At 48.1% G+C, this 17,834-nt stretch overlaps 1 protein-coding gene across 8 annotated transcripts in view; it reads right to left on the bottom strand.

Annotated features, from left to right (window-relative positions):
- Nucleotides 1-17,834, bottom strand: part of LOC133132607 (transcription factor COE1-A) — a 156,223-nt gene that overhangs the window by 21,325 nt on the left and 117,064 nt on the right. For all 8 annotated transcript variants that reach the window (XM_061248128.1, XM_061248132.1, XM_061248131.1 and 5 more), the window contains one exon: nt 10,171-10,259. In XM_061248128.1, coding sequence (XP_061104112.1) covers nt 10,171-10,259 — 89 coding nt within the window. The remainder of the gene's footprint in view (nt 1-10,170; nt 10,260-17,834) is intronic.

The following is a 17,834-nucleotide window of genomic DNA, read 5'->3' as shown; positions in this document are numbered from 1 at the left end:
GGGCCTAGCTGAGCGTGTCACTGACACAGACACACACCCCACAGGGCCTCTGTGAAGGACATACAAACACACACACACACACACACACACACCCACATACTCAGACACACACACACATATTTACCTTCCATGGAAAATAACAGAATCATTTTCACCAGAAGGGCCAGTCCTTTCCCCAACCCCAAACGGCAGCCCGACCCTTCCCCCGCCCGCGGCCCCTGCCCCTCCCCCACCCTTGGCTGGATCGCGCCCATCCGTCACGGTGCTCTGTCTCCAGCATCCGCACTCTGCATAATTCATACATCATCCCGCGGACGCAAAGGTTACCGCCAGGCAGTCGATAGCACCCTGGCACGTCAGGGTCTGTCTGAAGACGACAGGAGGATGGACACACCTCCTGCACCCCTCACCTCACCCCTGTGTTCTCTACACAGTGGCAAGGAGAGGCAAGGCGCCATTTTGTAACCAAAACAATTATTTCCTTCCAATGAACTAATTCATATTAATGTGTACATGTATGTGCATAGTTTCACTTGAGCCCATCACATAAAGTGCTTTGTTAGGGTTGGAGTGAAAACCTACAGAAAGGTTGATCTCCCCTGTGGTTGGGCGGCCCTGTGTTAAGAGGGACTGTAAGTAAAGGTTAAAGCCGGAACATCATGAAAAACATGGACAAAATTGTAAACTTACACACAAAATGTATGAAGTTCAGCATGTGTTCAGAGTTATTTTCTTTGGTAGAACTCCAAGAACAGGGTTGGGCAGCCGTGCCCTAAGAGAAACCTCATAACATTTGGTGGAATCGTTGTTCTTTGCTGTTATTGTTGTCCTTTGTCCATAGGGTAGAGGTCAGTGCCTCTGTGTTCATCTGGTACCAGAGGCTGCCTGGAAATAGACCCCAGAGCTCTCAGTGGGGTGTGAGCTCGTAAAAAAAGAAAGTAAATAAACAGGGGAAAAGCGGGGAAAGGGGAGCCGAAAAGGGCCACAGATTGAGCTCTCTGAACCCGGGCCAGAGGGATGGAGCCCGGACGCTCTCCCCAGAAGAGAGAATGTTCACTGAGCAGTCAGGAGTGGAGGGTTTAGGATAATCCCCTCACACGGACCGCTACACCGTCTGCTGTGACCGGTCTGTCTCTCCGACCGCCTGACCGCCTGACCGCCGCTTTGTCTGTGAGCCGGCTGCGCTACACGGCTCCGTTTCCCAGTGTAAAACGACCGCCGTGCGATTTCACCTTTTCTTTTAACGCTCATCACTGGCTTATACCTGGAGCACTTTATGTGTGCTTTTTAAATCTAAACTGTAGGAATAAGATTAACTTAAGTAAACACCTTTCTACACAAAATACACTGGGCAGGGATTGCGTGTGTGCGTGTGTGTGTGTGTGCGTGTGTGTGTGTGTGGAGTCCAGGGGGTGGGCGGGTGGGGGTATAAATGCATGAGTGATTAGATTAGATTAGGAGAGGGGAGAGTAGAGGTCCTTTGGACAGACAATCTGAGATCACCGACCCCCCTCTTCGCAGTATAGCCCAGGTTTGGAGAGAAATGGCGTCAACAAACTGTTATTGCCTCAATAAAGGGAATCAATAGAGCCAAAATGAACAATCGGGCCAAAAAACGGGATGCTGTTAATATCAGGGGTGGGGGGTGGGTCGGGGGGGTGCGGAGTGGAGGGGCAGGGGGGAGGGAGGACCACTGAGAAGAAAGAAACAAAAAGCCAAAAAATGAAGAAAGAAACAAACAAAAGCTGAGGCAAAGGAGGCTTCCCATCCATCAATCCCAACCGACCCAACACCGGCATCACCGGAACATCATAGGAAATCCAATCCAACCCAACACCGGCATCACCGGAATACCGGGAATCATGGAAATTCCCAACCAACTGATCATGAGGTGCCACAGAAACTCCCAACTAACCGGAACACCGGACATCATGGAAAATCCAAACCACCCCAACACCGGACACCCACCACGTCTCACAGAAAAGTCAGAACGGCAAGAAAGAAAGGAAAGAGCCTTCTTTCTCTTTGCTGCCCGGTCTTCCTGTTCCTCCCTTCCTCCGTCTCTCTCGACTCAGGCGTCCACCCCACCCCCCCACCTGCCCCCCCGCCCCCCCGCCTTCTTTCCCGCGACTCAATTACCGCCGGGCGAACCTTAATACAGTGCGAGCAGCGGAGCCTTCGATCCGCTAACCTGGGAGAGGGCGTCGCTGGACAGCTGCCGTCACGGTGATGGATTACCTGGGCAACGGCCCGGGGGGGGGCGGGCCGGGGGGTGGCCGGGGGGAGGGGGAGGGGGTCGGTCACCGAATTAAAACCTCAGAGAGCCAAAGAGTAGGGGGGGGGGACTGGCCTTGAAATGGCCAAAATGAAAAAGACATCAGGTTGAAACTTCGAAGCTTGCTTAGCCTGTTTGGGAAGCCCAAGCTGTTAGCTCGCTACTTTGTGAGCTTTTTATCTTTTTATGAAGAATAACACAGTGCACCTGTCCTCACGTCAGGGAAATGCTGACACAATGCCCAACCCCCCCAACATACATACACACACACACACACACACGCACACATACACACCCACACACGCACACACACACACACACATGCGCGCACACATACACACCCACACACACACACAAACATGCACACACACGCACACACATACGCGCACACGTATACACACACACGCACACACACACACATGCGCGCACACATACACACCCACACACACACGCACACACACCCACACACGCACACACGCACACAAAAAAAAACACATCAACACACCGACGACGTAAGCACTGTGTAAGCACGGTGTCTCTCTCATACAAACTCACACACACATGTGAACACACATGTACACTCAACACGCATACACACGTACACACACACAGCTACAGCAGACACACACGCCACCACACTTCCTCCAGGACGGCAGCTGTGAGGCAGTTGAGTATTTTCCGGTAAAAACAGGGGCTGCCGTTGATGTTCGCCCTCGAGGGAGGGCAGGGCAGCTTCCACGGCAACAGAAAACATGTGAAATGAGTGACAGGCGACGCACACTGAGGCCTGCTCTGTAGGCTTCTGGGGACATTGGGGGAGAACGGAGCACAAGCCTCAGCACTGAGGAGGGATCTCTGAAAGCTTCTCATCTAACCTGGCAACCCGGCTAACACGAAGGCCTCCCCGCACGGTCCCGCACACGCTCCCTGCAGTCAGAGAGGAGCCGAGGTCCAACCTAGGGACTAAACTGACCTGCTCCTATATCTGCTTATGCAGACACCCGCATTTATGTTTTTGACAATGGGTCCCTATGGGAAAGTTTCTTACAATGAGCTGTTACTCCTTTCTAGTCCTTGTTGGGTTTGCACGAGTCGTTGGATAGCCGAAATTGTTACATATTAAATGGACCCTGCTGAAAAAAACAGCTGAAGCTAGGTTGGCTGGTAGCTGGTTGACCAGTTCAGACCGACTCCGTACTCCATACTATTAATGCAGAGAAAAAAGCAGTTTATTTGGCAGATGTACACAATCACACATGTGCAGTGTCTCGACATTGAATGCTTATCACAGAGAGGAACAGTAGACATGCATAAATACACATGCTCATTGCACTTTCCTGACCTCTTGTATGGCTAGCTGAAAGCAGAAACTAATAGGTGGGATTGCCATCTTCGCTGGAGTGGAGAAGGGGTTGCAGCTATGGACCGATGGGAGGGTTTTTCCCAAGACTGACGGACAAGAGCGTGCCACAACAGAGGCATCAATGGACACCCGCAGAGCCCACTGGCACCCACAGTGCATTGTGGGAAAAAGGACATGTCTCGCTGGGTTAGCTACAGTCATGAGGAGGGTGGTAACCCTGACGACAGGGATAGTTCCAGGAAGAGTACCTCAGTGATGTCAGCGCTGACATCATCCACTATCTCAAGACTGACATCAGTCTGGTGGCCGCAGAGATCTCTGAGTGCCGCTTTAATTAAAACGCACACACACACACACACACACGCACCAAACACCCCTGTCAGCAGACAGATACATTACAGCCACAAACAAAGCTGAATATTAACCAGTGCGCTAATTCACACGTCAGTGGAGCCGGGGGCTTCATGTAACGAGACAGCGAATTAAGACAAGCGGCTAATTGCCACGGGTTCAGAGGCTTTGTGTGTGTTTCTTAGTGGGTGCAGAGGAAGGGAGGGGAAGGGTGTGTGTGTGTGCGTGCGTGCACAGTCTGTGTTTGTCAGTGGTGTATGTGTGTGTGCGTGTCTCTGTATGCGTGTGTGTGTGTCTCTGTATGTACATGTGTGTGTGTGTGCGTGCGTGTCTCTGTATGTGCGTGTGTGTGTGCATGTCTCTGTATGTACGTGTGTGTGAGTGTGTGTGTGCGTGTCTCTGTATGTACGTGTGTGCGTGTCTCTGTATGTACGTGTGTGTGTGTGTGCGTGTCTCTGTATGTGTGTGTGTGTGCGTGTCTCTGTATGTATGTGTGTGCGTGTCTCTGTATGTACGTGTGTGTGTGTGCGTGTCTCTGTATGTACGTGTGTGTGTGTGTGCGTGTCTCTGTATGTACGTGTGTGTGTGTGCGTGTCTCCGTATGTACGTGTGTGTGTGCGTGTCTCTGTATGTACGTGTGTGTGTGTCTCTGTATGTACGTGTGTGTGTGTGTCTCTGTATGCGTGTGTGTGCGTGTCTCTGTATGTACGTGTGTGTGTGTGCGTGTCTCTGTATGTACGTGTGTGTGCATGTCTCTGTATGTACGTGTGTGTGTGTGCATGTCTCTGTATGTACATGTGTGTGTGTGCATGTCTCTGTATGTACATGTGTGTGTGTGTGCGTGTCTCTGTATGTATGTGTGTGTGTGTGTGCGTGTCTCTGTATGTACGTGTCTGTGTGTGTGCGTGTCTCTGTACGTACGTGTGTGTGTGCGTGTCTCTGTGTGTGTGTGTGTGTGTGTGTGTGTCTCTGTATGTGTGTGTGTGTGTGTGACAGTGGCTGGCCCTGTTCCCAGCACACACTGCTGATGCTGTAAATTTGAGGTTAATGTGAGCTAATGGAGTGAGACGCGCTGCAGTGTCCCCCAGCTCGCGGCGGAAACACCGCCGTGAAAACGACAGAAGGGGCCCGCCTCTCTCAGTCTCTGTCACAGCACAGCGGTGCGGGTAACACTCTAGTGTTAGAGCACAGAGACTCAACAGAACAGCCTCACTCAAAAGACTGGAACACTTCCACTGCACAAATGATGAGTGATGTCACAATGGCCAACTGGAACACTTCCACTGCACAAATGATGAATGATGTCACAATGGCCATCCACACTGTTTTACTTGAAAGACTGGAACAGTCGTACTGCCAAATGATTAGTGATGTCACAATGGCCAACTGGAACACTTTCACTGTACCAACGATGAGTGATGTCACAATGGCCAGCCACACTGTTTTATGTGAAAGATTGAACACTTTTACTGCACAAATCAAATTATGTCACAAAGGCTGTCTGCACTGTTTTACCCGATTATTGCATCACAAAGGAGTGTCTGTGCTATGTTCCATGTGCAAGTTCTGTGCATTGTTTTCTTGTGTTTGTCTACGCCCAGACAACCAGTGCTACAGATCTAAACACTGGAGATGGATGTGGGTGAGGGATAGTTTCCAGGGTGACCTGGCGGTTACTGGAGAGGATGACATCATCGCGTGGAAGCATGCCTTCGAGTCACAGCTGCCACACCCCCAGATGGACGCCGATGTGCTGAACAGTCAAAGGCCATATGGCACACGGCATCCAGAGTAGAGAGAGAGAGAGAGAGAGAGAGAGAGAGAGAGGGAGGGAGCGGGAGAGAAAGAGGGAGGGAGAGAGAGGGAGAGAGAGAGAGAGAGAGAGAGAGAGAGAGGGAGGGAGGGAGCGGGAGAGATAGAGCGAGATAAAGAGGGAGGGAGAGAGAGGGAGAGAGAGAAAGAAAGAGAAAGAGAAAGAGAGAGAAAAAGAAAGAAAGATAGAAGGGAGAGGGAGAGAGAGAGAGAGAGAGAGAGAGAGAGAGAGAGAGAGAGAGAGAGAGAACAAAGACCCTCCTACATCACATAACCTATACTAATCCGGAAAACTAGTGATCTCCTTCCAGAATAATATTACAGCAAGGCCTGAGTCCACTGCGGTTTCACATTGAGGATAAACATTTGAAACACTATCTGTATGACCAGTATACAGTAAATGTGAGAAACACAATCTGCATAAACGTGCGTGACAGTATCTGCATAGATGTGTGAAACACTATCTGTAGGAACGTGTGAAACTGCGTTAATGTGTGATGTAAGGCTTGGGTTTCTCACTCAGTCCCTGGCTGGTTTTAACCCTTGTGTTGGGTTTGGGTCAAATTGTGTCAAATTGACCCATTTTAAAGTTTTACAAAAAGAGGAACAACATTTTTGAGATATGAATTTCATAACCAGTGTAAGTTTTCGTTATTGCTTTGCATTTTCTATTTGTTGTTCCTCTGTATTTGTTTTATGTGTTTTTGCCTGTATGGCTTCTTTGAATATAATAAGACAAAGATGAAAAATCATTGAGGAATGTCAGTTCGAAACAATAAATATCAATAATCTACGCCATGAAAACCTTGTTTCATTTTAATTTTTCACAGATAAATATGATTTATGTCCCCCGTGCCTTCATTATAGAAGATTATTTTGTATAAATCACATCTTCATCACAAGTGAATGACACTTTCATTGCTAACTGTGATCCAGGCGAGGTAAATGGCACCCATTAACCATATATATTGTTCACATTGTTTGGAAATGAGATAACGATAATATATATTGAATATTTTTGCATACATTTAATTTCTGTATAGCTTTCAAATGCCAATAATGTGCTAGGTATATTTCACCCAGGCTAACCTTTTCAAAAATGCTAATAAATAAATAGAAGACAAGGGCTAACACCAGGCCTGGGTCAAATATAAAATAGTTTTCAAATAATTATCTACACTTTACAGTGTGTCTCATGTATTGGAACCCTTGAAACAGTCTTAAAAAGTGTAGTCCCCAACTTCTGATCCACATCTGGTCCCCTGAATTGCACCAGGCACGATCATTCGGACACAGAAAAGTATTAAAATCCAAAACAATGATGTGTATGACCCAGGTCTTATTAATACTGTACACAGCTGTCTCTGAGAAGACACAGGTCCCATCAGCAGCCGTCTATCAGCCCCACCTCCTCTCAGACACTGCTTAAGAAGTATACCGTAAAATGTCGGAACTTTACAGTAAAAGTCTGTAAAATAGCAAAAGTACGAAATTGTAAACAGCCGAAATGTAAATAATATACCGTACAACTGTACAGTAAATGCTACTATATGCTTCCCGTAACATAGTGTTACTGTTAGTTACACAGTAAAAGTTTTGCCAAATGTAGCTATTTTGAAAAAAGTTTTTACAGTGTATAATATGGAATCGATACTCCCCCTCCTAACAGCAGCAGGTGTCTCCCGGGTTACTGTTTCAGAGTGGGCCCAGACTGTCTGATTCCCCTCAGATATGCGGCCGGTGTCTCCACCCCTGAAACTTCAGCAGCGTTTCTCCTCTGTTTCTCCACCCCTGAATCCATCGATCGAACCTGGGCCCGGACCATGCCATCGGCCTGGGGAGTTATGGGTAAGGAAGGGGTGGGGGGTGGAGCAGAGTGTGGGGAGGGCCTGGCGTTCTCCTGACCTCTCTCAACACTGAGAGTTAGAGTTCTGTCTCTAACCGCAGACACGCACCGAGCCAACTCCCCCTCACCCCCACCCCCCAAACTCCCCCCCACCTCCCCAAACTCCCCCACACCTCCCCAAACTCCCCCCCACCTCCCTGAACTCCACCCCACCTCCCCAAATTCCCCCCCACCACCCCAAACTCCCCCCCACCTCCCCAAACTCCCCCACACCTCCCCCAAACTCCCCTGATGTGACACAACAGAAAGCGACGCAATAGTGACCTCCTGCAAACCCGTTAGACAAGAGGAGTCACGCCTCACAACAAGGCCAGTGCAAGACTGGGAGATTAAAACATGAGTGCTCTACCATTTCACACACACACACAGACACACACACACACACGTACACGCCCACGCCCAAAACCCACACACACGCACACACACACACACACACACACACGCGCACGCACACGCACACACACACACACACACATGCACACAAACACCGCTGGTTACTAGGACAGTACTGCATCAGGGTTCACTTCAGGCAACATACACTGTACAGCCCCATTAGGACGGCATACACACAATGCCTTCATGGCAAACATACACACCCAAAGCATGTCAGATAAACGTCGGACACACAGACACACACCTGCCCAGGTCCTGCTGCTCTACACGGCATATCATTAACACAGATACCGGGGCCCTGTACAGAGGACCCACAGTGGACCCACAGGGGACCCACAGAGGGCCTGGACGTGTTGAAGAGGACCCACAGAGGACCTGGACGTGGTTTTGGATGTGACAGAACAGGACGTCTCCGCAGGGTAGATGTGAGGGGGGCCTGGGCGCTGGAGGGTCAGTGCTCTGGGGGGGGGGGGGGGGGCGGCGTGGCACCAGCGCGACTGACGTCCTGTAATGACTCTTTTTTTACTCTATTACCCGCCGCTGTGCGCCCAGGCCCTGGGGGTATGGGACACGGGAACGTGATGAAGCGCCGTGTGTTTATTACTCCCCCAGGATCAATTTACACGGAGGGAACAACACGGCCCACAACATACATAAATAGCTCTTTTTGTCCTCGAATGCATTTCCCGCTAAATCTCCCTGCGTGCACAGAGCTGGGCAGGGTTTTAATAAGGGCTGAGGGTGTGTGTGTGTGTGTGTGTGTGTGTGTGCGTGTGTGTGTGTGACTGTCTATGTGTCTATGTGAATGTGCATGTGTGACTGTCTATGTGTCTATGTGAACGTGCATGTGTGACTGTCTATGTGTCTATGTGAATGTGCATGTGTGACTGTCTATGTGTCTATGTGAATGTGCATGTGTGCATGTGTGCATGTGTGTATGTGTGACTGTCTATGTGTATGTGCATGTGTATGCGTGTGATGTCACAGCGTGATGTTTGATGTCACAGCATGGTGTTTGATGTCACAGCGTGATGTTTGATGTCACAGCATGGTGTTTGATGTCACAGTGTGATGTGTGATGTCACAGCATGGTGTGTGATGTCACAGCGTGGTGTGTGATGTCACAGCATGGTGTTTGATGTTACAGTATGGTGTTTGATGTCAGCATGGTGTTTGATGTCACAGTGTGGTGTTTGATGTCACAGCGTGATGTTTGATGTCACAGTGTGATGTTTGATGTCAGCGTGGTGTTTGATGTCACAGTGTGATGTTTGATGTCACAGTGTGATGTTTGATGTCAGCGTGGTGTTTGATGTCACAGCGTGATGTTTGATGTCACAGTGTGATGTTTGATGTCAGCGTGGTGTTTAATGTCACAGCGTTCGCGGGTGAGAGAGAGCTGTCAGGGCAGTGTTGTGTTTGGAGAAAAAAATCCACACAAGCTGCGAGGCTGAAACTCATTTCCTTCCAGCGCAAAATAATAATTCTGCCCGCTGATGTAGTGTAACTGCACGGTCACGCACATCCAATACAAAACACACACACACACACACACACACACAGACGAAGGCATGCACGCACACACACACACACACACACACATGAAGGCACGCACACACACGCACACGCACAGGTCTTACCCACTAATGGAAGCATTACACTCTACGGTCACGCACATCCAATGCACAAGCGTGCGCACACACATTTTACACACTAACGGAGACATTGCTCTCTACAGTCACACACATCCAATCTGAAACACACACACACACACACACACACATACACACACAATATCATCACTTTCCTCTCTGAAGGACAAAGGCCAGCACTGATCTCTCCCACACACAGAAATAAAAGCTGTGACCCAATAGCCAGAGCGGCCCTGTGGGTCTAACTCTGGCCCGGGACTTGCGGTGGCTTGCACAATCAGACCTCCGCGCTCTTCTGGGTAAAACCTCACAGTTCCCCCAATTACCCCACCCGCCCCACGGCAGGCAGGGGGAGGGGTGCGGGGGAGTGGTGGGGGGAGCGCTGGGATTGGAGGGAAGCAGAAGGGCCGTTCCATACCTTCGGTAAGCGCTCCGGGTCTCCGGGGTGACGTGGGATGACCTTCTGCAGCCTCTGGAAGCCATAGTCAATGGTGGGCTCGTTCAGCGCTGGAGGACCAACGAAACACAGGGGACACAGGCGTTAAAAACCACAGAAGAAAAAACACCATTACTCTACTACTGTGTGCGAAAGACTTGTCACATTAACCTTTAATGATGATGCAAAAAAAAAAAAAACAAGATAGCAAAGAGGGATTCTACCTGACCTCTAGGTCAGGAATTGTTTCCTTGGCAACCCTTAAGGCACTATATCAGCTTCAATGAATAACCATAAAGAGAGCAGATTTCTTCAATCTAAATCTGTAAAAATAGCATACAAATTGTTTTCATTTGCTGAACACAATTCAAAATGCATAAATGAATCTACCGAGCAAATCGATTCCCGGTTTGAAGACGGAGATAGTGGAACACAATTTCAAACTCCAATCCATAAATGGCAATACACGAACCACCAATTTGTGTTAATAATTCATCTTGTGCGATCATCAGGCCATAATGCAGCTTCTATCGCCTGATGGCAAAAAAGTATTTTGCCGTTAAAAGCATCGCATCAAAGCCAAAGCAGCCATGACTTAGGAGGCGGGCTGGTTTTAAATACGCCATCACGCTAATGGAAGCCATTTTACATTCCGGAGGAAAGGACGTTTGCCGTTGTTTGTATGAGTAAGTGCGGAAAAAAACGGTGATGGCTCGATAATCGGAGGATTTGAAAGGATTCGAAATTTTTATTTCGCATTTAGCGACGCAATTACTAGGACAAAACCCGTTATGTTGTCAGAAACAGGATGTAAAAGGCTGTCAGTCAAACTGGAGGTGGGGGGGGGGGGGGGGCACGTTTTACGGGTTGAGATGACACGAGACACGCATGTGTCAGGCAGAACTGTTGGACCGGCGAACGCCATTAGCATGCAAAAAACCGTCGGAAGTCGACGCTACAGCAAAGGCATTTTGTTGTTATAAACATATTGTTCTATGAAAAACCTCAAAGAGGATTATGGGAACTCCATATATGACCAGGCTGCAGAACGTTTCTCCCCAATTTGGGATGGCCAGTCAGAGCTGTGGGCAGGTCCATCGTTCTTGAATGTTGACTGGTTTTGCCTGAACATGTAAAGACACACAACAACTTTATTTTAACTTGTCAGAAGCTGACAAGTTAAGCCGCCACAACCACAAATCACATGATGGATTGCTGGTAGCCAATGGACTAAGGGAGTGGGTGTGGCTGTACGGGGCAGGGGCTATCTTGCCCATCTCCTGCCAATGACACTTCACTCACAGTACACCCACGATATCAGACGTGTATTAATGTGCCCAGTCCGACTGCTGAAGATCTGCTGTCCTGTTTTCATCTCAACCCTTTGGCCCTGATTCTACTGATCAGCATCTCAATGAGATCTCTAGCTGTTGGACGAGGTGTGCTTTGTTTGGGTTGGAGTGAGAACCTACAGGATAGTAGATCTCCAGGAACAGGGTTGAGCCGCCCTGCTCTATACCTGAATGTGCTTGTTTAAGAGGTTTTGCCAAAACTTTGACAAATACTCCTGGATCCCCCCCAAAGAAATAAAAGACCTCTCTCTAAGACACAAATCCTTTGACATGAGGAAGAATCCACACTGGGATTTTTGGGGACTTAGGCCCGCTTCTGTTAACAGTAATGGGAGACTGAGCCGTAGCCCAATATTTAAAAAGGAACGCGATATGGGTCACACTGAGCCAAACACCCCCCCCCCCCTCTTGTTCCTGTTTTCATAACCCTCCCCAGCCTTCGTCCAGGCGCCTCTCTGCGCTGTGACACTAAAACAATGACCCTTTCTTCTGTTTCGTTTGTGTGTTTGTCTGTTGTGGTCCAGTGCTAGCTCCCTTAGGGCCCAGAGAGTGTGTGTGTGTGCGTGTGTGTGTGTGGCGTGCGTGTGTATGAGGGGGTACTTCTCAGCGATTCATTAAAGCTCCACACCAGCAGCCGCTCCTTAGGGAGAAGGCACGGAGCGAGAGAACGGGGAGAGAGAGAGAGAGAGAAAGAGAGGGAAGAGGGAAGGAGAGAGAGAGAGACAGAGATACAGAGAGAGGAGGATGGAGGGAGCTGTAATTGAGAGGGCGTGGAGGTGAGCGGGGGAGAGGAGGTGTTGAAGATGAACGCTGCGTGTGAAAGCTAGGTACTTTTCCTCCCAGTGTTTGTTCTGGGGGGGAGGTGAATGTGCGGTACACGGTGGCCCAATTAGGAGCGAGGCCCAGCTCTGTGATGAACCCACACTCCACTGTCTCAGGCTCCGCACTGAGGGACAGACAGACCTGCAGAAGCTGCCTGACTGATGTGGGACAGTCAATAAGCCGGAGATACTGTGCTGCAACAGTACACACACATACATACACACACACACACACACACACACACACACACACATATACACACACACACACACACTCACACATACACATACACACATACACACTCACACGCACACACACACACATATACACACATACACACACACACACACACTCACACATACACACATACACACTCACACGCACACACACACACACACACACATATACACACATACACACATACACACACACACACACACACACACATACTCACACTCACACACACACACACACATACTCACACTCACACACACACACACACACACACACACACTCACACATACACATACACACATATACACACACACACACTCACACATACACACATACACACACACACATACACATACACACAACATATCAGTGTAAAGGAACACACACACACACACACACATACACACAACATATCAGTGTAAAGGAACACACACACACACACACATACACATACACATACACACAACATATCAGTGTAAAGGAACACACACACACACACACACACACACACACACAGAGTATACTGTATAAAACATGTCATATTTAGACCTAAGACTGAAAACACAAAGCCTTGTGTTAAGCTCTTTCAATCTCTGAAACTGAACAGTCTCAGCTGACATGTAAACCCCTGAATTTACTGAAGGGAGGGGGAATGTAAAAATTCAAGCGGTTGAAGAAGTGACGGGGGCAAGAGCAGTGTTGTGAATGACCAGACCCCCCCAAATCAACATGAAGGGAAACCAGCCCCCGAGGATGACCATACATCATATCTAAACGGTCTTCCTGTAATTAGGGTTGCCAGGCTGCGTAGCCGGGTGGGGCATGGGGGGGGGGGTGTAAGAGCCCCATTACAGAGCTGATACAGAGACTAACCCCCCCCCCTCCCCCCCTCCCTGTGTAAACGCTGGGCGGCAGTTGTAGACATCAGGCTCCATTTGCACCCTCTTATTGCTATTGATTTCCTGATTCAGTCCAATCTACACACTGCCCAAGAACATAACACACACTTACACCAATCTACACACTGCCCAATCACATAACACACACTTACACCAATCTACACACTGCCCAATCACATAACACACACTTACACCAATCTACACACTGCCCAATCATATAACACACACTTACACCAATCTACACACTGCCCAATCACATAACACACACTTACACCAATCTACACACTGCCCAATCACATAACACACACTTACACCAATCTACACACTGCCCAATCACATTGTACACACTTACAGGGAAAAATGGGTCCGTCTTTATCTGCCTGGAGAACTGGATTGTATACTAACTGTTTAAAAATCAACAATAATAATGCAAATACATAATAATAACAAATAATAATATTTAAGTGCGTTGTGAAGAAAGGTCTTCCTCGGCGTTTGTGCTTTGTTGTGTGATGTGGAAGCACTGCGCTGACATTCAGTCGCACTTCAGCAAAAGGGAGATGGGGATACAGTGGGGGTGGAGGTGTGTTGAAGACCTTGTTTAGCGCGGTGCTCCGCTCTGTAAACACGCTGCCGTGCATGCTAATAGAACTGTCTGTGTGAGGTGTCATTACGGGTAATCAGGCAGCCATTCAACCGCTGACATTCCCGAGGCACTGTTCACACACACCGCTTCTACCGTACCGGCAATTACTGTATATTAAAATAACCATGGAACCATGGATATATTGTAATTAGTAATACTGCGTACAATTAGCCACCACAAAAAAATAAACATATTACTACTAATACTACTGCTAACAATAATTTATTAATTTAATATGGAGTATTGATATGTATCATATGGGGAGAGAGAGAGAGAGAGAGAGATAGGGAGAGCACAGAACATACTGTATATACTGTAGAATTTCCTTTTCTTCCATACAATAGCGAGAAACAACAGACCGCTTTAATTTAGAAAACCGAAACCCCAATATGCAACATGTAGATACAAAAAATATATAAATACATAAATGCATAAATGTGCGGCCAACAAAAAAAAGAAAAGAAAGAGAGAAAATGGAGAAGTGAGAGGTGGCAGGGGGGCCCATGTGTGCGCCCCCCGCCACCGGACTCCCCCAAACGCTGAGCTGCCCAAACCGCACGGCCGCGAGTATTTATAGCAGAGCCAGATTTGTGTTCTTAACTGTTTCACCGTTGTCCTCTCATTAATTTAGGACAGAAGTGTGGTTTATGGGTCTCCGTGGACTGCATTAATGTTTGGTTTTCAGACGGAAATAGCTACGAGGATTGCGCTGGAGATTTTCTCTTCTCCTTCGGTTCGGTGCTGTCACATAAAAATGCCATTATTCTCTTTATTTTTTTTGTGGTTTTGAAACACATTGGTTGCTTTATTTCCCAGAAGTTGATATTCTTGAAGAAGTATACTGTATGAAACATAGCCGGAGTATCGCGTTGTGAGAAAATAACCGCCGCTAACCCACGTCCGTTCCTGAGGTTTGGGGACCTTTTGTCTGAAGTCCAAAGGGAAATACATATTTAATAAGGGTCATAGGACACTCTGAATCTGTGACTGAACATCCCTCAAATCAGAATGTGTTGATGGGATAATACATGAGATGAGATGAAAAGGCTTAGAAACTCAGAGGCGATAAATAAATGAGCAGTTTTCTCTGTCTCCTCCTGCACGCGGCAGTTGAAGGATTCCTAGCGATCACACGGATCGATGCTCATTGTAATTTCATGAAGCCAGACCCCCCCCAGCTCTTCATATTTCCCAATAAGGACACCGGAGGGAGTGAGGTATGGGGGGTGGGGCTGTGGTCTCACCCAAATTCATCCCAGGGGTCACAGGGAAGTGCTACACACCGAGAGAGAGGCTGAACGGCCAAAATACTGACGGGGCGCTGCAGAAAAACAAAAACGACCACCGTAAATATCAGGACAAAAATAAGCGTACATTTCCAATTCTGCTAAGAATTTAAAAAGAAAAAGAATTTCGAAACTTCAAGAAAATTCCAGAATGCTATTTTTTTGTTCTTTTCTTTCCAGGAAACGGGCAGGGCAGCGAGCGTTGCCCGGGAAACGGCGGGGCGGCTCAAGACCCAGGCCGCGGGGGGTCGAGGGCGTCTCTGTGGTTGCCTGCCCCCTCGTTCACTCAGGGTGGCTCTCTTCCCGGCACCGTGAAACCGGATCACGGTGACGGTAAGAGGGGGTGGGGGGAGGGGTCACGGCAGGGCCAGCCACGCCAAGGGGCCACAGTCAAACTCAGGCCCCCGGCCGCCGAACAGCACACTAACTATGACAATCATCTCACAGGCAGTGACAGCCTGTCTGAGGGGCTGACGGGATGGGAGGAACACGGAGCGGAGGAATGCGATGCTCTCCTCCCTTCTCTCTCTCCTCCCTTCTCTCTCTCCTCCCTCTTTTGTTCCTGCGTGTTTGCCCCTGTGATCTCATGCACAGCAGATCGGGATCGATGCTCTCAGCTGCACGGCACTCAATAGCCCTGAATTATTGCTCCGTTTTTTTCTTTCCTTTTCTGCGTATTACAGATGAGTTATTTTTTTCCAACCCACACCAACCGGGAATCAATACCTTACAATCTTATTTTTATCCATTTATTTTTTTATTTTTTTATTTATCCATAAATCCTGCGGAGGGGGTTATTTGGAAATCTGGAAAGCAAAATAAACCATTGTTTAAGAACCGAAAAATATAAATATAAAAATTGTGTGGCAGTTATCCATCCATATTTTTTGTAATGTGAATATCCTTGACAGAATCTTAGCATTTCTGCTCTTAAATTTAGTCTTAAAATTAAACTTTCAAAATCAGACAATCACTTAAAAAAAACATTACATTTTTGTGGTCCATACATAAGAATGAAACACAAGACTGATCACGACTTCACAGCACTTGACCAGGGTAGCCTCGCTATAACATATTAGAACCAATATGATTGCAGGAATCACATCTTTCTTTTCCAAATCCTTCAGCGATATAACGCATGTACGGTTGAAATGGGGGCGATTCAGATTCACACTGCAGGGGCCACAAACACTCCAGAGTGTCTTGCCAAATCAACATAGACTCTCAGACTTGGGATTTTAAGCGAAATCTCTAAAGTCAGGAAGCTGAAAGTGCGACAGTAGCTGTCCATCCCCGGTCTGTTATCATGCGCCTTCATGGCAGAGCAAGGGGACGGACACACTGGCATTACAGCCCGTCCATTAAGGAGAAGGCCAGAGAACAGGTAGCAGTCACAGGCAGAACCTTGCGGTCGACAGGCCTCTCAGCGTCGCCCGACACACTGCTTCCCGCTGGAGCCCACCAGCACTCGGCGGTTAGTCTGCAAATGTCACAGCGGAGTCTGTCACTGGACGGTCACAGTCAATGATCCTCACGGATAACTCTTCGCGTCCCAGAACGGCATTCCCCCCCCATGCTTAAAGCATGTCAAACGCTCTTTCTCCTGCGCGCTCAGATTCCCACTACTCCGGACTGCATACTGGGAACGCTTAAGAAGCCACAGTCAGACAGCGATGGGGCAATGCATGCTGGGAAGGGACGCTGCACGCACAACTATGAAGTCTTAATCTAGTCCTCCAAAGAAAACTGGTCAGAAAAAAAGCATTATCAGCATAAAATACTTTTATATGAGAAAGGAAATGTAAAGAAACTGCTCATATTTTTTGGGTTTATTTCCTTTACCTGTGCATTGTCTCGGGACTCTTTCGCAATCCTGAAAAATGTTTACCTAATACTAATGTGGAGAAGGAAAACAGACTGATAATTTGATCCTGCAGCCTTTAATATTAGGTCAACAGACACATGACGGATACCAGTTGGAACCCATTCATCAAGCAATCCATTTCCAGGACACACACAGACACAGACACACACACGCACACGCACACGCACACGCACAGAAAATCTATAGGAAAGGGCCGCCGGAGAGCAAGACAAAAACGATGTTCAACAGGCCATCACTGTGCCACCACACAACAGTGACCACACACCGATCCCTCCAGATCAAAACTGAATGACTAGTTCTCGAATGACGGACTACCTACACAAGAACATTCAGGACGTCCCCGCTCATGAGTAATACGCACCTGACACTTCTGCCCCAACAACACACACCCAAGCAGGCCAGGAAAGAACATAAACAAAAAAATGCTACCAAATCGGCGGCCATCTTTTTGGCCTGGAGAAGTCTTGTTATCGACAGGATGCCAGCTGGGATACGGTTGGTTTCAGAAAGCGACGGTTTAAT

Source organism: Conger conger, chromosome 7 (genome assembly GCF_963514075.1).
Source record: "Conger conger chromosome 7, fConCon1.1, whole genome shotgun sequence".
NCBI lineage: Eukaryota > Metazoa > Chordata > Actinopteri > Anguilliformes > Congridae > Conger > Conger conger.
This window is presented reverse-complemented; position numbering and strand designations above follow the sequence as displayed.